Source organism: Epinephelus lanceolatus, chromosome 16 (assembly GCF_041903045.1).
Source record: "Epinephelus lanceolatus isolate andai-2023 chromosome 16, ASM4190304v1, whole genome shotgun sequence".
In the NCBI taxonomy this organism is placed as follows: domain Eukaryota; kingdom Metazoa; phylum Chordata; class Actinopteri; order Perciformes; family Serranidae; genus Epinephelus; species Epinephelus lanceolatus.
In genome coordinates, this window is record NC_135749.1 from 24,655,568 (window position 1) to 24,677,014 (window position 21,447).

Below are 21,447 nucleotides of genomic sequence, written 5' to 3' on the forward strand. Positions count from 1 at the left end.
CCTTCAATTTTGAATAAATCCCCAACAGTGTCACCAGCAAAACACCCCCACACCATCACACCTCCTCCTCCATGCTTCACAGTGGGAACCAGGCATGTGGAATCCATCCGTTCACCTTTTCTGCGTCTCACAAAGACACGGCGGTTGGAACCAAAGATCTCAAATTTGGACTCATCAGACCAAAGCACAGATTTCCACTGGTCTAATGTCCATTCCTTGTGTTTCTTGGCCCAAACAAATCTCTTCTGCTTGTTGCCTCTCCTTAGCAGTGGTTTCCTAGCAGCTATTTGACCATGAAGGCCTGAATCGCGCAGTCTCCTCTTAACAGTTGTTCTAGAGATGGGTCTGCTGCTAGAACTCTGTGTGGCATTCATCTGGTCTCTGATCTGAGCTGCTGTTAACTTGCGATTTCTGAGGCTGGTGACTCGGATGAACTTATCCTCAGAAGCAGAGGTGACTCTTGGTCTTCCTTTCCTGGGTCGGTCCTCATGTGTGCCAGTTTCATTGTAGCGCTTGATGTCCACTTGGGGACACATTTAAAGTTTTTGCAATTTTCCGGACTGACTGACCTTCATTTCTTAAAGTAATGATGGCCACTGGTTTTTCTTTAGTTAGCTGATTGGTTCTTGCCATAATATGAATTTTAACAGTTGTCTAATAGGGCTGTCGGCTGTGTATTAACCTGACTTCTGCACAACACAACTGATGGTCCCAGTCCCATTGATAAAGCAAGAAATTCCACTAATTAACCCTGATAAGGCACACCTGTGAAGTGGAAACCATTTCAGGTGACTACCTCTTGAAGCTCATGGAGAGAATGCCAAGAGTGTGCAAAGCAGTAATCAGAGCAAAGGGTGGCTATTTTGAAGAAACTAGAATATAAAACATGTTTTCAGTTATTTCACCTTTTTTTGTTAAGTACATAACTCCACATGTGTTCATTCATAGTTTTGATGCCTTCAGTGAGAATCTACAATGTAAATAGTCATGAAAATAAAGAAAACGCATTGAATGAGAAGGTGTGTCCAAACTTTTGGCCTGTACTGTACATATTTCAGCAGTGCTCCTAACGAATGGTTGAACTCCAAAATAAATATATTTGTGGCAGCAGATATTTTGATTGTGGCGGGCCACCTAATATAAATGAATAAGGGCTGGGCGATATGGACAGAAATTTACATCTCTATATTTTCAGGCTGACTGGCGATTTATGATGTATATCTTGGTATTTTCCATGAAATGGACTGCATGTTCATTTGCAAGTCAGGGATGTTCCTGGCAACTGATTTCCCCGTCGACTGAATGCAAATTTTAATTCAGACTAGTCTAAAAAGGAAAACCTTTAATCACATGTCGGATTTTAAATGCGTACGAGACACGGCAACTCACTCAAAAGTTAACCACTAAAATAACATCTAAAATGAATAAATTGCCTCTGAAATGTGGGGCACAATGAACCTTGCAGATTATCCATTAGGAATGATAGCAATTCACTTTAAAGTTAATAAAACATCTAAATTATAAATTTTGCGCCATGCGGTATAAATGTAAACCCTGCACATTATCTGACAACTCACTTAAAGTTAACAAAAAAATATAACATCTCAAAAAAGATTAATTGTGTAGAGGTTTAAAGGTTTGCAAGAGAGAGAATAAGTGAGTGGCGGCTTCTTTGTTCTTTGTGTCCGAAAGTACAAGTTGTAGTTCAAACAGTGGTCCTAGAGCCAGGAAAATTTGAATTGACAGATGAGCAGGGAGATCTGGCCGCTGTTAAGATGGAGGGACGTTTACCGTAGTTCATTCACACCCACAGTATTATCATACAAAGCTGGTTGAAAATCAGCAAAGTATTCCTTTTATCTGGGTGTAAGGAATACTAGTTGCTCTGATGGCCTCATGTTACCTGAGAATGCATTCTGCATTGTAATCGCTGTGGTGTTAAACCAATACTTGTTTGGGTTCAGATTTCTCATTTATCTTCTGTAATTACTAATCAATACTAACCTAGCTCCCGTTGGTTAATTGTTTGCCACATGGCCACCTCTGAGTAGTGTTATTGAACACAAAAAGCACAGTGGCCTAATGGTTTTGTCATTGATGGATTCCCTGCACATCAGCCTACAGTTTTGCAAGTGCTGATAATCTCGACCCTCGCCTATTATGGCTGACCTCCCAGTCTCAGTCTGTTCCCTTTGTTATTACAGCCTATTTTTAGGGTGCTTTTTAAAACTAATACCCACACGTTCTCTCTCTATTCTCATTTACATACTGAACAACCAAAAAAAAGATTCCCTCCCTGTACAACGAATGAAAATCACCTTTGTGAAACTCCAGTGGCTGTCATGTTGGATTTTTGTAGAGACAGAAAGGAGGTGGCAAATTCTCAGCAGTGAGTTTATGGCATAATGTATTATGTTTTGTCCACCTCCATTTACATATAAGCAAGGGACAGGAAATACAGCCTCGGCCTCAAAAAGTTTCATTTTGTATTGTACACTGGGGGAAAACTTATACATAGAAAAGCTAGTCTTGTCCCACAGGCTGTGGTTGTTTCTTTCCTATCTGAATTCACATCTCCCACTACACAACACTAAATTTGATCCATCCTACATTCTGCTGTTGTGTATTACTTTTGTGTCTTCACTGTGGCGTTAATCATAAATTTGGTGTGTCTGCAGTGGGTAGAGACTGTGCGGTGTGTTACCTCCAGGCAAGGGTACACACTGCACAGTAAAACAAGGCTATTTCTCAAATCCTACGTGGATGTCATTCCTATATACGATGCAGAAATGCTCTCGTTGTAGGACCATCTCAGCTGGCATCATTGGACTCAGTTAACCAGGCATGTTCTTCATCACCATCCTATCATGGAGAGCAGTTAGATCACAAACTCTTGCTTTGTTTAGATCAATAAGACCCCCTTTTAATATCCAGATTGTATCTAGATAGGATTTAACCTGCATTTTTACCTAGTATTAATATGCGTCTACAGTGTCCACATTGAGATCAGACTGAAATCCGACCGCTCTGTCCAGCTCAAACAACAGGACACAGTTCAAACAGGCCCTGCCCCCACATCATGGGATTATCTGCATTTTCAGAGACAATACTGGCAGACGGCAACAGCGAGGTCAACGAGGATAAAACAGGCCTACCTGATTGTAAAGACAGCGAACAACAGGTAGAATGCATTACAGACTGGGTGGATATTGCAGTAGTGTTAGCTTCCAATAAGAGAGATACCATCTTGCGCCCTGCAGCTTCAGTGACCGGTCAGGGAGAGCAGTGCTGCCTCGCTAGTTAGGAACAGTCATGTGCGATTACATATTTCCGCCCATGTAGGTGTAGGTGTAGGTGTACATGGACTGAAAAAACACAATTGCATGTACACGTGTCTAATTTGGTCACAGGGCATCCCTGTACATCTCCGGAGGTGGTTCGGCTGTTCGTCCTCAATGCATTTTGGGAGCATTTACACCTATACTTCCATCCGATTGCAATCCGTTCACCCACAACACATTTTAATGCAGGGTGTAAAGGGGTCTAATCTGTTTGTTTAGTTCAAGATGCAGGAAGCCGTGGAGCGTGAAAACGATCCTGTGTACCTTGTACCTGTTTGGTAATAGACTTGCACTGCCCTGTGCCCTCCACTGGCAGCAGCAGGCCTCCACCCAATGCAAGAAGATTAAATACTCACCATACTTTTCTTCCTCTTCAAAGTTTTGTACACATTTGTTTTAAAGTTTTGCTGCTGTACAACCACCAAGAAAGGTGTTTTTTTCTAGTCTAGTCAGTATTTAAACTTTCCTTAATGTTTAAAAAAAAAATAAAAAATTGGAGCTGTGTTCTGTGTACACGCAACCAATTAAATTTATATAGCATGAATAATTTGAATTATCCAAGGTGATACATTATTTTTAGAAAATTATGTAATGAATAAATGGTACTAATCGGACACCTAAATATGTTGTAATGGTGGCTTAATTGCTGGCTGTCATGTCATGTCATTGCCAGTGTTTTTTTAAATAGACCCCAAGCTAATGATTTTCATTAACATGTTATTTTTGTTTCAATTTATCAAAAATCAGACAGGTGATTATTACAATTTCTACTCGTTTTTTTTTTTCTTAGATTATTATTAATTATCTTTGGCATTTCTGCTTTTTTTGATGGTGTGAGAGAGACAGGAAAGGCAGGAAAGAGAGAGGGGGTATGCAGGGATACGCAGCCCCGGGCAAACTCAGCCAGGGCCGCTATGCTGAGGACTCAGCTTTAATGGCACTCACTCTACCTGGTGAGCTGCCGGGGGGGCCACACAAGTTTCTCACTTTGAAGACCAACTTTATGTCAAAATGTTAGTTGCTGCATCTTATTAAAGAGCTCCAACTATATTTTGTTTGCTCCACACCTTGTCACTTCAGGTCTATCATAAGTTAACAGCCAAAAGGGACCATAGATTTAATTTTGCAATGGTGCAAAACAAATTAAAGCAAACAAATGTTTTGTATTTTACCTACCGAATGACCTAATCAGCAATGTTAGCAACTCCACCAGTCTTGTGCAGCCATGTGTGCTCAGCATCCTCAGATGTTTTGCATTCTTGCCTCAGAGTTTTGGAGCTGCTACTACTACTACTGCATGCATGATCACTGTGCATTCTCATCCTTGTTTGGATAATTTATTATTCAGAGCCTCTCCTTGTCTGCTTATAGCTTGTGTAAGCATCTTGTCCGGCTTGGCTAAGAAAATAGCCTAATTCAAGATCGATTGTTCTATTAGACCTGCAAGGCATTATAAGTCTGTGTCATTGTGATGGGTATTGCCAAGCTATTCTCACACAGGTGTGAATAAGAGCCTGTGCGTCTGTGAAAAGATAATTAGGATGTCAATAGCAGAGACTCTGCTCTCTGTAAATCTGATGTCAGGAAAATGTAGAGCTCATTGGCTAATTGCCTTCAAATAACCCCTGAGTATTTTACTCATAAAGCAGCACGTTCTGAAACCAAACAGATTTGAAACCACAAGCTTCTTTATGCATTCGCTATTAGAGCAAGAGACACAGCATTGGCATGTTCACAGAATAGCACCTAGGCAAAGACAAGTCTTTATCAGGCTGTGCCCCATTTCAGAATTGAATAACTCTGCTCCCAACAGCCTTTTTTTTTTTTTTTTTACAACCCAAACTGTTTTATGTGGGAATCTTTATCTCGACTGTCAAAATGTGGTGCCGGAGCAAATAAACAATGCTGGTTTATAGCTGCTCTTTGTCTGTTGGGTATACCGAGTTAAAGCTGGAGCACAGTAATGTGTACTGAAATTATTCCCCTCGGCAAGTCAATATTTATGCCATTACGTCTCTTTACCTCGAGGTGCAATGTCATTTTTCAATTTTCATTCATTAGTTCCAACAGGCAGCAGTTTGGCTCTTTGCATATTGACATGATGATCTTACACCCCACCAAGGCACAAAAACAGAAACCATCTGCTTGTGTTACCATTGCCAGCTGGTTCATTGAGAAAAGCTTAGATTAGAGGAGCACTTTTTTTTTGTATCAATCCAACGCTAAGCACTGATCCAAATACATATTTAATCAGTCCAGTATTTTAATTAAAATTCCAGTGTTGATAGATTTGTGGGATTTTCTCGCAAGGTTTCTCAACATGTCCTACAGAGTGCCTCCTTTTATTGTCAGTTTTGCCTGTTTTTGTCCAGTGTAGTCTTTGCCTCTGTGAACACTACTTGTCGGCCTTGGAAGGTTCCTTGGACGATGAAAAACTTGTTGCCTCAGGGGTTACTCTTACCGAAATATTTAACCGTGAAGACAAACAGCCACTGAAGAACATAGCTGGAATATTTTTACAGCTATGTTTCAAGCAGGCAGGAGAGTGCTTAATATTGAAAAATCTTTTGGTTGGTATTTCCAATAGCATCAGGATTAAATGGCTCTTCCTGGACCTCTTTATCTCAAAAGATGAGCTCTCAAGATTCAATTTGAAGAATGCTCCCTGCAGTGTCAGCAAGTGTTCACACATTGAAATCAGAATAATTTTATGATAATCTTGCCTGTTTAGGATTTTTGGAGATGGTCGACCTGGTGGAATAATTAACTGCATGTTTTGTGTTTATCTCCCAGTGATACTGTTCATGTGTTTTTGCTGCTCCGGTTTCTATAAACAACCCTACATCAGCGGAGACAGTGCCTCATTGAACCTCCTGGATAAGCTGTCAGGCTAGTAATTACAGACAATATTTAATTTCAGATTTACTAAGTGATGTCTTGTACCATGTGTACAATATTGCCATCACACATCCACAGAATGCAATTACCTTACTGGGTCATTGAACCAGCAGGAACTCACACAGACACACACACAAACCACCACCACCCTTCGATTGAAGTGATACAGCCGCTAGATGATATGCCAGGATGCCTCATCTTGTCAGATGATAGCAGGCATGCAGGACACTCAGCACTATTAAAGCGATTTGGCAGCTGTCCAGTGAGCCGGTTAGTGTGACCTTTTCCACTAGCATGGAGGTATTAGTTTTGGGGCAGGATGGGAAAGTGTGCAGTGTGACTGAAAACTAACTATCTTGCACTTCTCAGGTAATCCAACCAGAAAATCCTATTGGGGGGACTGTTAAAAGCTAAATTCTGTAGGCTGCAGAGTTGTAATCCTATTCAAGTTATTGTAAAACACTAAGTAAAGGGCTTCTCTAGGAGCCTAATCAGAGAGGACCGAATACAGCTGGGGGTTGCAGGTACGTGTAGTGGTTCATAAGGCCCCAAACAGACAGCGTGTTTAAGCAGCCTGGGGCAGCTTTTAATAATTGTTTTCAATCAGAGTAAAGGGTTTTGTTTGCTGCTTTGCATTGCTGAGTGCCTTGCATTTTCCTCCTCCATGCGACTTGCTTTGGCTCTGAACGCCTGGAGTTGAAAAAACTTTAACTCAGAGCAGAGAGTGCCCCAACGTCATTTGCAATTTTTCCCACAGTCCAGTCAGATGAATTGAAAGGCAGACCTTCCGTTCGATCAGGGCAGGCTCTAACCGAAAAGGCAGTGCAGTGCTAATTGTGTTTTGCAGTCTGTCTGATCAGGACCAAGACTGTTCTTTAACAGGAGCATGCTGGTGATGCGCCATCCCAGTGGGGATTTGCTCTGATCTGTCCTGCCTAAGTGTCTATAGGCTGGATCTCCGCTGCCTTATAAACAGCGACCAGAGGTGGTGGCAGTGGCACTGAGGTACTCAGCAATAAGGCTCAGTTGAAGCTCTGTTCCTTTCACTGTGTTTCTTTGTGTCTTTCTGTTGAATTTGTTTTTAGCCTTTTAACTTACCATTGCATCTGTCTTACCTTAACTGTCTTTTACCTCATATTGTGGTATTAATGACCATATCTTTGACATGTGATTGCCTGCTATGGTGCAGGGCAGGCCACCAATTTTCCCCGTTTTTATCTATGGGGACCCCGTCTTTCATGGCAAACCCTTTGATAAGGTGTCTTGTAGTGTTGTGACAACAAGAAAATTATGACTTTGATACAATACTTGCCTTAATATCTTGATACGGATACTGAAACAATATTACAGCAAAAACCTGTTTTTTTACGGTCATTGAAATTGTAGTTTATGTGCTGTTAAGTGTTTCCTTGTTAGTTTGTGTTTCATACATGTAGGTGTGCTTTTGACAACGAGTAATTGGATGATTGTAAATAATCAGATTCAGGTCATAGTGTTATTAAAGCTTTTACATGGTATGCACTAATCTGATGCCTCCTATACTTTAGTTTATGTGATTTCTTTGATAGTTTACTTTATATTTGCAATCAGATATCGCTTGTTAAACAGCATTAAGTAAGACTCAGTACCCTTCTTTGGCAGAGGTCTGCACTCTACTGCCATTATCACCAGTGCTGATTGAGTATAAATTGATCATTTATAGCTGGTGTTGTTGAGCTGCATAGTTGTGAACACAGATTAGCCAAAGAATTAGCCTGGTATTGCCCTTAATTGCCTCATCAGACTCTGATTGTGAATGAAGTACGCTCGTCACAAAGTAAATCACACTTGTTGGACTTATATCTGAGGCACCATTAATGTTATCTATCACATTCACTAACTGTTGAACAGGTCGGCATGTCTGCCAGTGAGATGCTTTGCTTACTCTGCGCAGGTTTAAAACATCTCTTACAGATGGGTTTTTGGTGTTTTATTATATACTATCATTCTTAAAGTACAGATACTAATAAGACAGGATATTGTATCGTCATTAACGACATGGTATTGCAATACCTTTCTGGTATCAATTCACTGTGAAACACTAGTCATATGTTCAGTGCCTTTCATTTGAGTCTTTCAGTACTGCTGCCTTTAAAAAAAGACACATACAAAAAACAATAACAAAACAACACCTTGGCAATGCTCAAACCTGCCCATCTGAATGGTGTCTTGCTTTGTGAGGCTTCTGTTGTATGCACTCACTTGCCTTCTGGGTCCCCAAGCAGGTTCATTTACATGATATTCATTCAGAGTTTGACAGAGGTGGCTAATTAGTCAAGGTGGCGATTACACCCCTGGAACCAAAAGTCTGTTTAGACATTCACCATATCGCGGACCAGTAGGGAAAAGGCAGTGATGCATCTGATTATGTGGTCGATACTGAATGAGGCATTACTGGCTTGTAAACAGCAATGGAGCCCACTTAGTCATGCTGATGATGATGACGGATCTGTCTCAACAGGAAACTGGTAATCAGTGAAACGGACCTTGATTAAAATGAATTATGATGCCTGCAGGGGGCCCCGTGTGATCTAAAGTGCACAATATGCCACTCCTAATTTTCATTTTGGCTTTGAGATATTATCTGAGGGGTTGATATAGGGGCCGTTTTCCCTTCATCCTCCGAGTAATCTGTCCAATTCATTTTTTTTATGGTATTAACAGTGTGCTGCTCACTTGCTGGTGGTTGGAGGTGCTGCAGTGGCATCACTAGTCATCATGTGCTCTGTGGCCTGAGACCATATTGGCAGCTATGCATTAAATTGCTAATGTGCCTGGCAGAGCTACATTATCCGCCCCATCAACGTGACAAGGGCAGGGATAAAGCACTCCGCTCGGCTGTCCATGAGATCATTGGAAAATGGGTTTTGTGGATATGGCTTGGCAGCGTGCAGAGTTGTCTTTTAGAATGCTTTCTTTGAATTCGCTTTGTTTCTGCCTCACAGATTTGACAGCTGCAGAACAATAAGGCGAAAGTGGCTGGACGGTTCCACCTGCAATGACAGTCCCACTGTGGTAGAACTCTGTCACACCTGGCTGCCTCAGTGGCTTTGCACTTTGTAACATTATGGTTCTTTGCACACCTCAGTGTTTAAGGAAGTAGACTCAGAGAATGGAAGAACAAAAGTGTAGCTCCTTTGCATAAGATGTCATACATCAGTGTGCTGTCCAGATCGAGAGCAACTGGAGGCAAAGACTATCAACACTGCACAAATGCCTGTGATTTGTGCTGTTCACGGCTGTTTCAGTCGATTAGATTGGGAAAAAAAACAAGGGCTACTGTAAGTCCTGAAAGGAGGACATAAAAGGGAGAAGTAAAAACAAAAGCTCTTCTTACACTGCCTCTTAAAGGCAGGAATTTTACGCCGTTATGTCGCCTCGCTGTTCTGTATAAAAAGTACAATTGCTGAATGGTTGGACAGAGTTGTCTCGCCTTTAAACCGGCATAAGAAGCAATAACAGCACCGAAATGACATTAGTATAAACAGGGTAGCCGGCATCATGGGCGACACAGGTGTGATGTTTTGCCGAGTTGTTTGACGTGCGACCCACCATGGGAGATTTAAAAAGAATCTGGTAGCAATTAGCAGCTAACTCAAAGAAGATGAACAGTGGCCAAAAAATTCTCCAAATTGGGAAAACAATGAGATTTGGCAGCTCCTTACTCTCTGAGCAGAGGATAAGATCAGCTTCCATAACAGAGATGGTAAATGATTGTTACAGCCATGTTCAGGCCATTGATATTGTGTATAAAGCACTGCCGATGCATATGTTATATATCACACTAGAGGCTGATGCTGTTTTGTTAGATGTCACGCCAGTCGTGGCTCTTTTGCGTCCGAGATGCTGGCATGCTGTCTAAAATCACACACTGGAGTGGCATGATGATTGTTTGATTCTGTGTGAAAATGCAAAGACTGCTTAAATAAGGGACTTCGTAGCGTCCCTATAGTGCGATCTCTGTGTTAAAAGGGCCAAAAACTCACTTGGAAACACCAGCAGATATGACTCATGTGTCCTGCAACAACTCCTTCATGTTTTTTGCCACAACCCAGATTCTTAATGGCGTTTCACCAGATCTCAATTGACATAGTAGCTGGAAAATAGTGGTTAAAGTTAGCTAACGTTAACTAGTAACATTAGCCTGACAGCTGTGCATCCATGTAACCAGTTGAAATATAAAAGACAGTTATCCTCAAGCACATTTACCTGGCCAAAAACAAGACAGCAGCCATTTGAGTTGTGGACCCAACCACACACAAAATAGTAATAATCCACTAGACTGTTGTACACTTTCATTGGCATGCGAGTAACGTTAGTAACGTTGGAGGTCTAGAGGACGAGGTAGTAATGGTTGTGGGGAAAAAGTACTTCTCTTTGTTGTGTATGGATCACATCCAACCTGAGTTTCTATTTTCTGACGATACCTGTAGGTTCATCAGACCCTATAGTGTTGTCACATTCTTCTGTATCCAGTTCACCCAGTAAATTGATTATCACTTCTTGCCCCCATCTAAATTTCATACGTCCCAATTGTTACATGGTTGCGAACAAGCTATTGTCTGGACCACCATCAGATTTTTTTAAAGAGCAGTTTGGTTGGTTATTGCAAATTGAGCTTGAAGGATTGGCAAGACTGATTTTTCAATGGTAAAAATTGAGGTGATTTTTTTTTTCCAGCCAAAAAGAAAACTGAGATGAAAGTACAACAGAAGTGTTTTCATTTCTGTGTGACTCTTTCGTTCCAGCTGGATGGTTTGTTTGTCATTGGCTGTACTGTGCCCAGATTCAGGCCACTCGGCCTCAGGTTGTTGAGTGATATGATTGCCCAAGGAGCCACAAGGATAAACACTCATGTCAGCTCCTCAATAGCTTTTCAAGATCGCTTTAAGAGGCACAATGCTTGTTATGTTATGCTTTTCTGTTTTTTTGGTGTTTTCATCCAAGGGATAGAGAATATATCAAATTCCCGATCGCTTCGCTCCCATTGAGTCATAAATGTGATGGGTAACTGTTGTCGCATGGGGACTTTGAAAAGTCAATTATAGATGATTGCTTTCCATTTAGGGCTGGGCAATATATCAATATCAGAATCGTGATATGAGACTAGACATCATCTTAGATGCTGGATATCATTATATTCTAAGTGATGTGTCTTCCTGGTTTTAAAGGCTGCATTAAAGTACAGTTATGTCATTTCCTGACCTTATGAGACCCTTTCTAGCTGTTCTCTTTATCTACTTAGTCCCCCCAGAATTTGGTGCTACGCCCCTGTTTCTGTTACCGGATAATCACTACATGGAAATGTTTTTGTTTTTTGGTGCACTTTGTTAAATGTGTTGAACTTGACTGCTGTATTATCAGTATAGAAGACACAAATATTACATAAACAAATTTGTCTTGTCTTTACACGGACAAGAGGGAACTGTTTTCAGTGAAATCAGTTTTTGGAAAAGTTGGATCTTTTAGAAATGAGACCAGTTCTCAGCATTGGGTTTGAAATGACTAATGTCTGGCCACCATGTGCTCTCCGGAAACAAGAGCCAGGATGGGAGACCCCGCATGAGGGAGGAGAGCTCCGGCTTCAGGTGCGATGCGGAGGCGGTAGAAAACCAGGCACCTTGTGATGATTAATGAGCTGCACCTCATGCCAGCAATTTTAAACGCACTGGCCTTATCACGAGTTTAAGCGGCACACACTCCAACAGCTTCGTGACAACTCTGCTGCTGCCTCTCCTCCTCACTTGCTTTCACACGCACACAATCATAAACTGTATAAGTGCCTCCAGAATCTAAACTGCATCTCTGTTCCTCGTGCTTTTATGAGGCCATACTGTTTTTGCTTGTGTTTGTGTTGACATTTCTTACCTGTTCACAGTTAACATAGCCTTAATTATTACAGTGTCACTTGAATGTATTTGTTCAAAGTTACCTTGACCAAGAAGGTCCCATTTATTTGTTGGTGTCTGTGTTGGTTGTAGGATGTCTCATAACAAACTAAGATATTTCAGTGAAAATTAGATGACTGTTAGGTCAAAGGCCTAAAAGTTGTCATTAACTACCACTGCACGTTCATAGATACAAATCTGGTACTTGCGTGTTTATTTGTTTTATCCTGCACTTTGATGCACATTCCAGTTTAGATCAATGTAAAAATATCTACCTATTTTGCGTAATTGAAATAGCGAACTTGAACTCCCCCACATTAAAAAAGATCATATTTTTCCTTTTACCTGTAGTGCTATTTATCGATCTGGATTGTTTTGCTGTGAGTTGAGCGTTGGATATAATGACCATAGAGATGTCTGGCTTCTCTTGAATGTAATAGAACTAGATGGCACTTGGCTTTGTGGTGCTCACAGCATCAAAAATAAATACATTTCAAAATAATAAATGGCACTACAGGTAAGAGGAAAAATATGTAATTCTATTTTAAGGGTGAGCTGGCCCTTTAAATGTGATGTGTCCATGTTAGAGGCAGCATTAGCCTCTCAATAGTGCCTTTGCTAATACACTCCTACAGATTTGGGATGGCATATGCATGATTTGAAGAAGTATAAAGGCAAGGTAAAAACAGCATTTTTAGGCTCCTCCACTTTCTCTTACTGCTGCACTAGAGCCACACATGCAGCTGGAGTGAAGATAAACAAAAGAAATGAGGCTGTAAAAACTAAATCACGTATAAACATGACTTTGCATTATTTTGTAGCATTTTAGGCTGACGATTTTATTATACTCGATGCAGTCAGAATCAAAGAGTCTCTCTAGTGTGTAAAGGAGCACATGAAAGCCTGTCCTCTCAGGTATATGTCTCTATTAGAGACCACCATAACAAGTAATTGTCCTTTAGCAAACTGCTCTGCCTTGCTATAGGGTCTCTACGCATGATGTGTTACATGAGGTCTATGGGCTTCTGAACATACCATAAAGCAGCCCACATTAATGAGCTGTGCAGCAAAGAAGGTGCCTCTGAAAATTTACTGAACACTTGCCTCGTTCTCCTTGGCAGCAATCTTCTCAACAGTGTCAGCTCTTTAGTTCTGCTGCTTGACAGTGTTCCAACCCCCTCGGCTTACCACAGCTACAGTGTGAATCAAGGCCTGTTTGCTGTGATATTCCTCATATTTATTCTCAGGGTTTTCTTTTTGTTTGTTTTTTTTTCTGTCATTATTTCTCTGTTCCAACACCAGACCCACTTTTCGCCTTTGTCACCTCAGCACATGCCAGTGGTTGCAGTCAGAGTTATCTGTGCAATAAGCAGGTTTTGTTCTGAAAAATGCCACAGTATGTGCGAGTGCCCTTCATCTTTCCATTTTTTAACCGAGGGCTGACCTGAGAGTTGTTGGCATCAGCACAAAGATGCACATAGTGAATGGAGGCTTTATCTTCCTTATTCTAACAAGACGAAGTCTCTGCAGCTTACCCATTCAGCCCGCCTTCAGAAAATCTGGAAATGAAATAACCTTTTCTTTACTAGAGTTAAGTGTTTTCTGGTCTGTCAGTAGCAATAACATTTTGGCAAAATATGGTCTATAAATGGAAATGGATGTCTGTTCTCTGTGTGTGGTTGTTATTTTGCCTCATACTCAGCCAGCCCTCTTCTCTTTTCCTCTGTTGCTTCAGGTTCAATTACAGATCAACGCACCATCTCACCACGAATGGCTTCTATGAATTCCTCAACTGGTTTGATGAAAGGGCCTGGTACCCCTTGGGCAGGATTGTTGGTGGCACAGTAAGTTTCTCCTCAAATTGATGCAGTCAAGCTCCATGTTTTTAAACATTTCCTCACTTGTTTCATCGTTCAGCAATTCTAGGGTGTCTTTAGAGGAGTACAGATTTACTTGCAGACAATCTTCTTGTGAAGTTAAGGAAAATAAATGATTGAAATGAGATGAGACAGTGTGGGGCAGCTTGCACCTCTGAAAAAGAGGGGAAAGGTGTACTGCTGCTCTTTGGTGTATCACACTGCTCAGCCTCTTCAGGAGGTCTTATGTAAGGGTACTGGAGAGGAAGCTCCAGGCGATTGATGAACCTCAGATTGAGGAGGAGCAGTGCAGCTTCCATCCTGGTCGCAGAACCTCTTTAATCTCTTTAATCTTGGAAAACTGCTGGAGGAGTCAAGGAGCTTTCCACTGATTTGTGTTTTTGTGTACTTGGAAATGGCGTATGACCCACAGGGTGTCTTGTAAGGGAGGACTTCACGAATACAAGGTGCCAGGGATGCAATCATTGGTCTCCAAAATGAGAGCTGTGTTTGCATCTACAGCAACAAGTCGAAGATGTTTTCAATGACATTGCCAAGGGTTTGCCCTGATGATTTTCTAAGTAGAATATAAAGGCACAGCTGAGGCAGAGAGTTTTCCAGGCGATACCGATACCAATGTTGGAAATGCCTCCGGGACTGCCTGAAATGCACGAGAGGCTGTCTATGCACTGATCTTATACCACGTAATTTATTAATAAACTTTGGCAACTCTCCAGAACGCTACACTCTAGAAACTTTGTTTTAATTGCCTCTGCTTTGTCACCATGGTAGCTTTCCAACGAGTGCCCCAGTGCAGTCATAATAGAGGCTGTGTTGCTGTGTACATAACAGCGCTGATCCCAGAGTCCATGCACAATGGAATAACATGACATTCACCCCATCCTATTGTCAGTAGATTTGTACTCTTTGGCCGTCAATGAAAATAATGAGTAGAATATTGTAAGTGATGATGGTCTTTTCATAAACTGGGCCGTCTATGCAGTAGAAAGACACAAATACTTGCTGCATAACCAGTAAATTGAGGAGTATAGGGCCATGGCATTTGCTTTTGCTCAAGAGGTAGAAAACCTAACCTAGCACCTGACCAATAGATGTTCCTGGAAGGTAATGTAATGCATGCCTGTCCGTTTTGGCACAGGAAACAATATGGCAGCCGGCTGGTAACAAATGATCTCAAATTACAGTTTTAGAAAATGCTAAAATATGTTTCATAAAACATTTTAGTTCAGATAAAGGGGGACTTTCTCTCTTGATCTGCTTCTATACTCTTTGTGTCAGTGGTGGCAGGCATAAAAAAAATCCAGTTCAATTTGTAGTTTGAGCAGTAGCTCTAGAACCAGAGATGAGCAGGGAGATCTGGGTGCTGGAAAGATGGTAAGCTAGTTGAAAATTGATGATATATCCCTTTAAACAGACTGTGACCTCTAGTGTGAACTAACTTGCATTGCATCAGGCTATAAAACGGTGTGAACGAGAGTCGGCAACTCAAAGTCTGAGGCCGTACTGCTCTTCTAGATTGCCCCCTTCAGCTTGGGACCAAGTTGCTGGCTCAGGTGGGGTCTTGTTAATGAGTGAGGGTCAGATGGAGATCGATAGGCAAATTTGTACAGAATTCCCATAATGTGGGTGTTATACTCAACTATGGAGGGAGCTCAGCCTGAAGGCAAAGCTCTGGATTTACTAGTTGATCTCTGACCTGTGGTCATGAGCTCTGGGTAGTGACTGAGAGTATGAGATCACAGATTCAAGCTGCTTTAATTAGTTTTTCCACAGAACGTTTCTGGGCTCATTCTTTGGGATAGGGTGACTCTTTCATGTTTAAAAAGAGCCTTTTGAGGCGGTTTGGATCAGGAAGGGTCCTATGCGCCTCCCTATGGAGATAGTCCAGGATTGTCCACCTGGGAAAAAAATCCCAGGCAGACCCAGAACATGCTAGAGGGATTACACATCCCACATGGCTTGGAAATGCTTTGGGATCCCCCAAGAGATGCTGACTGGGGAAAAAAAGAAATCAGGGCTACTTGGCTTAGCATACTGCCATTGTGAATTTGACCTACTTAAGTGGCAAAAAAAAGGATGGATGGGTGGAAGAAGTTTTATATTAGCCATGGCAGGAATTTGTAGGGAATTTGCGAAATCTGCAGTCTCAATCCTTTTTAAATTAAAGGATAATCACAGCACCAAACTGGCTGCAGTCACCACCATCAGTGGGTACAGTCAGGCATCAAATTATGCTTTAAATCATACTTAATCATATTGCGGTACCTATGCTTCACCAGACCCAGAAAACAAACTAACAATAAATATGGACATGTAGACAGTCAACATCTCTTACCAGATGGATAAAGAGGATGTACCGCTCTTAATATTCATGAGCACATCAGGATTACTCATTGATATTGATATGTTGTCAGTGTTTATGCCGTCATTAGTGGTTAATGCAAAATAAATGGGAAGCAGCTCTTCAGTCTGTTGTCATGGGTATCCTCACTGCTGAGTGTGTGTGTTTGGGTGGTTGTAGCATGGGGTTATCTGGGGTTAGCCAAGGCAGTGCAGGGATACCATAGAGCCCTATAAGCCTCCACCGGGCAGCATGGATTTAAGTCACAATCCAGTAGCAACAGTGAGCTGTTAACTTGACAGATTCCCCTCGGCTGCCATGGCCTCCCTGTTTACCAGCAGCAACGATTGTTGTGAAACATTGACCCTTTTCAGTGAAAAATACAACGTGCCGATTCCTCATAATTTATCTCCCATTCCCCCGCCCCCCCATTCCTCTGTGCATTTATTCTCCCGACCTCATCTTCTCAGCCCTGCATCCTGTGAACTGTGAGGCCTGTGTGAGTAAAAACCTTTGGCCTATCCATCTCCCTCTCTAACAACCCCACCTGCCTTCGTTCTTTTGACCAAGCTTCATGAACCGCCAGGTTTGCACTCTGAGCTGTAATTGCACTAGCTAATGATGCATCAGGACTACATAATCCAGCCCCTCAGTGCCAAATAAATGTGGAAATGTCTCCAAACGTGTTTCCATTATTGGGTTCAGCTGAGAGGCTGGGAGAGAGCCTGGCCCTCGGTGCCTGTCGCGTGACTCTTTTCTTTTCTCAATCTTTGTTTCTTATTGTCTCTTTGTCGGCTGATTGGAGAGTTACTCTGCACAGTTGAGACAGAGAGGCATGTTAATGTTGTGCATTGCTATCAGATGCCGTTATCATTACAGCACCAAGCAGATGGTGCATGGCAGAAGCAGTAGCCACGCTACATGCTGATGTTTGAATATAGTATTCACTACTGCACAAGAGAAGCAAGGAACTGGAATCCAAAACCTATCCATCAGCATTCATCTGTCATAGGCAATTACCATCAGCTACTGGTAATTGCATATGACAGGCTTAGCTTGTTATAATGGATGAGCCTGTTCTGTTACAGTACATGGATACTTGGTTTAGGCCTTGTACCCATCGGGTGGAGGCTGAAACTCATGATTAGACTGGTAATCGGAATTGGAAGGCATATAGTTTTAAGTTAATTTTCATGACATTTACAAGATCCCTGGGCTGCAAAATGCATTGTCTTCTGCATACAAATAAGCCGACAAAGCAAACAAAGCTCACATCTTTCCGCTCTACACTTGTATTGGCACTTCATGAATGTATGAGTAAAAAACCAACCGAAAACTGCAGGGGAATTCACACATGGTTCATTTGAAGAAGATTATAGCGAGTTGTGCTCATCTCTTCTCTGCTCAAATTTGGTTTCACTTTAAAGTCATTTCATTTTCCGGTTGAACATTACTTTAAATATTTTAATTTGCTCGGCAGACTACCCTCAAGCTAGATCAATCTGCAAATAGAGGACATACGAGAGCTTACACCTTATCAGAGCTTGGGTTTTGTACGAGGTGGGAGGACAATAGGCGCTGTGATGAGCAGTACATCAGTGTAATGTATTACTTCGTCTCTAGCAGAACTGGCCTCTATCTGTAGATCGTTTCTCTTTATGAATATTAACTCTGTCCCCTCAACGTCCATTTTCTGCCAGAAGGGCTTACATTTTCATTTCAGATAAAACTCAGTCAAGACTGAAATTTTGCTTTATTCGGCTGTATAACACAAGAAATAAGTAAACAGTTCAATACCATAAAACAAAAACTATAACTAAAATGCCTGTAAAACAAAAGCAGGTTAAAAGTAAAAGTAGGTATGAGACCTAGTTTATACAATATTTGTTTTCTTCTCTTGAAAGTGTTAAACTGAGCAGTTACAAAAAGTGTTAGCAGAGCGATTTCAGTGGGTATAATTTGAGGAGTGATTGTCTGGCCAGGATATGACTTGCACTGCATTTACCAAGCAATTATTTAAGTCATGTTGTCCTTGCGTCATGCACCATTATCTTGGACAGGGTCAGCGGATGATTGCGTCCACAGCAGCGCCACTAAGGGGGACAATATCGTTAATATTGGAATCAACTAATGTGCTGTACTGGAACCAGTGGGTTGCTTTACATGTCACTTTGCCAACCTAATTAAAGTAATTAGACTGTCCTGGAGAAAGATGCACCACAGCAGAGTGGTTGTGGCTTCAGAGCAGGAAAATGTTGCTAAATGATGTTGAAGTCTGGTGACATTTATGTTTTTGTTAATGTCAACATGAACAATGAACTGATCTGACTAAGTAAGCATTGGGTTTGCAGCCAACGCTTGTTATAGACTATTTCTCTGTGCCATAGAGCACCATTGTTGTCCAAAAAATGAACCACAGTGTTGCACTGGGTGACACACTCTGTCATTACCATGAACATGAGCTTTATAGTTTATTTTGAGTTGATCCCATATTCGCCAATTGTGAATATTTCCCAGGTCTGAAGAGTGAAGCCAGTGCCCAAAAGCCTTGACCTGCATTCTTGCTAACGGCCAGCAGGAGCAGCAAATTCGAATTTGCTCTGTACAGGAATCTGGCCCCGACAAGCAGAGCCCGGTGAATCGCCATCGGACCAATCAGATCAGTCTATCTGACAGAGGTGGGCTCGGGCATAACATGATGAAGACAGCGCTGTGCCGTAGGAGTCGAAAAGTAAACAGCCAAGATGGCAGCTGCCGAAGGACCGTGTCCATTCAGTTTAGCTTTGAAAGAAACGCTAAGCCAACTACACGTATCTTTTTCCTTGAGAGAGGAACAGAAGACTGCCCTAGAAGCCTTCGCTTCCAAGAAGGATGTTTTTGCCGTTTTGCCGATGGGATAAGACAAAAGCATAATATATCAGTAAGCCCCACTGGTTGGCAAACCAATGGGGCTTACTGCAATAAATACGTCACCTTGTTTTTTGCTCTGATTGGCTATCGTGCTATCCAATTGCGTGCAGCGGCATTTAATATGCCTCAGTTAGTTCACTGCAGTTTGGGTAGGAACGGTGTATCAGTGAGGGCCAGACTCAAAATCTTTCTAGATTTGAGTCTGGATTTCTAGGCTAGTAGGGGTGGGAATCTTTGGGCACCTCACAATTCGATAATGATTACGATTCAGGGGCTACGATTCGATTATAAAATGATTATTGATGCATCTTTATTTCATGTATATTGATGCACTTTTTCACAACACACATTTCTTTTTGTCTCATTGAATAAGCATTCAACACTTGCAATTTTTAAAAACAGTGCATTTGTAATAAGAAACAGTTGAATTCATTTCCATTATATTTTATTAAACATATAAATGGAAATGTGTGCAAACTGGAAAGTTACAACTTCGTTGTACAGAACCAAAGGTAACAACAGGTATCTTAAATCACAAGATAAAATGTGCAGTTAGAGTAACAAATGATTTGGTGGCGACAGACGTCCACGCATCACATGTAACTGCGATCCTACCTGCCTTCAACAGCGAGGCTATGACTTCTGTTTTGGTTTGGTTGTAGAGTGTCGGTGAAATAGCGTCAGGATGGGATGGTGTATCTGGACTCCAATGTATGCAGCAGTGCTCGAAATCTCTGATTTTCCACGATGGAATAAGGACACAAATCCTTGGCAATAAATGCCCCGATGCCCCGTAATTCGCTTCGCCTTTTCCGATGAGGGTGGCAGCTTTCTAATTGCTTCCTCAATTGTTCTCTGGTCGGTAGCACCACTAGTAGCCGCAGCAACAACAGCCTGCCGTCTCCCTGACTCCTCCGTCGGGTGGAATCGAGTTACATGGCTTCTCATGTTTGTTGTGTTGCCAAAGTATTTTATTTTAGCACGACACAGCTTACATATAACGTGGCTCTTGTCCAGTTCTGTGCGCGTGTCGGCGTGTTCGCTCCAGGTACGCATCCCAAAGTGTCCCAGAGATGACGCGTACCACGCTTCTTAGTTCCGCATTATTTAGAACCTTCTGTATTACTCTAATTAACAGATTTAAATAATCGAAATTTGGACTTTTGTGAATCGATTCAGATTCGTCCACGTCCGAATAGCGATGCATCTAAGAATCGGAAATTTCCCCCACCCCTACAGGCTAGTATACAAGTCTATGACAAACTGATACTACTTCTCTCTTGATTTATTACATCACTAAACATTTCCGAGTGAGTTTTCGGCATGGAAATAAAATGCGTAAAAAGGACATGTTGCTGTTTACTGTTGAAAATGGTGATTGTTATTATGGTGACAATACATTCATCATTGGGGCTGCAAACTGTGTCACACTCACTAGTTTGAGAACACCATTTTGGCCTGTATTCTTACACATTTTTTACACCAATACAAGTTTCTCTCTTTCACCTAACAAAGACTAACTTTAGCTTAACTGCGTTTAAACTCATCATAAAGCATACTTCATTCAAATTCAAGAGAAACAAAATAAAACTCCCCAAAACCGTCTTAGTTAGTCTTTGTAGCCGTATAGTTAGTCTACTGTTCAACCTCTGTATCAAGAAACTACAGTGCCCAGCTTTCTGTATATTTGGTATCTATTTTTTTTTTAAGATTTGCACCCTCCGTATGAACACTGGGTTTGAGACTGAGAACCACAAACATAGGAGGGAAATAAGAAAGTATTGAGGAACAAACTAATACAGTGTTAGCTTTGCTCTTTTCATGGCATCTGAAAATATAGAAGTTTCCCAGCCTTGCTCTATTTAACTGGCTAGGTCCACTAACAGCCCACGTTTGACTTGGAAGAAGTTTAGTGCCAGATGGTCAGTCGGTCACATTCACACAGTCACAGTCTGCCGCATAGGGTTCACAGGAATTTCAAAAGCAGGTGGATGGGTCATTCTGTTGGCCATACTAAATGCAAATGTCTCCCTCCAACATGCAAATCTATGTAAAATGGAGCAAGATCTCAGAACTGATGAACTGAGGAGATCTGATAGAGCTGCCGCAGAGGTTCAGCCAGCTGGCTCAGTGATAGATTTACGTCCATTTCA

The 21,447-nt window shown here is 41.6% G+C and overlaps 1 protein-coding gene across 1 annotated transcript in view; it reads left to right on the forward strand.

The window, feature by feature from the left end:
* LOC117263646 (dolichyl-diphosphooligosaccharide--protein glycosyltransferase subunit STT3B) overlaps window positions 1-21,447 on the forward strand; it is a 118,195-nt gene that overhangs the window by 38,411 nt on the left and 58,337 nt on the right. The window contains exon 2 of the mRNA XM_033637232.2: window positions 13,902-14,010. Within this exon, the coding sequence (XP_033493123.1) occupies window positions 13,902-14,010 (109 nt within the window). The remainder of the gene's footprint in view (window positions 1-13,901; window positions 14,011-21,447) is intronic.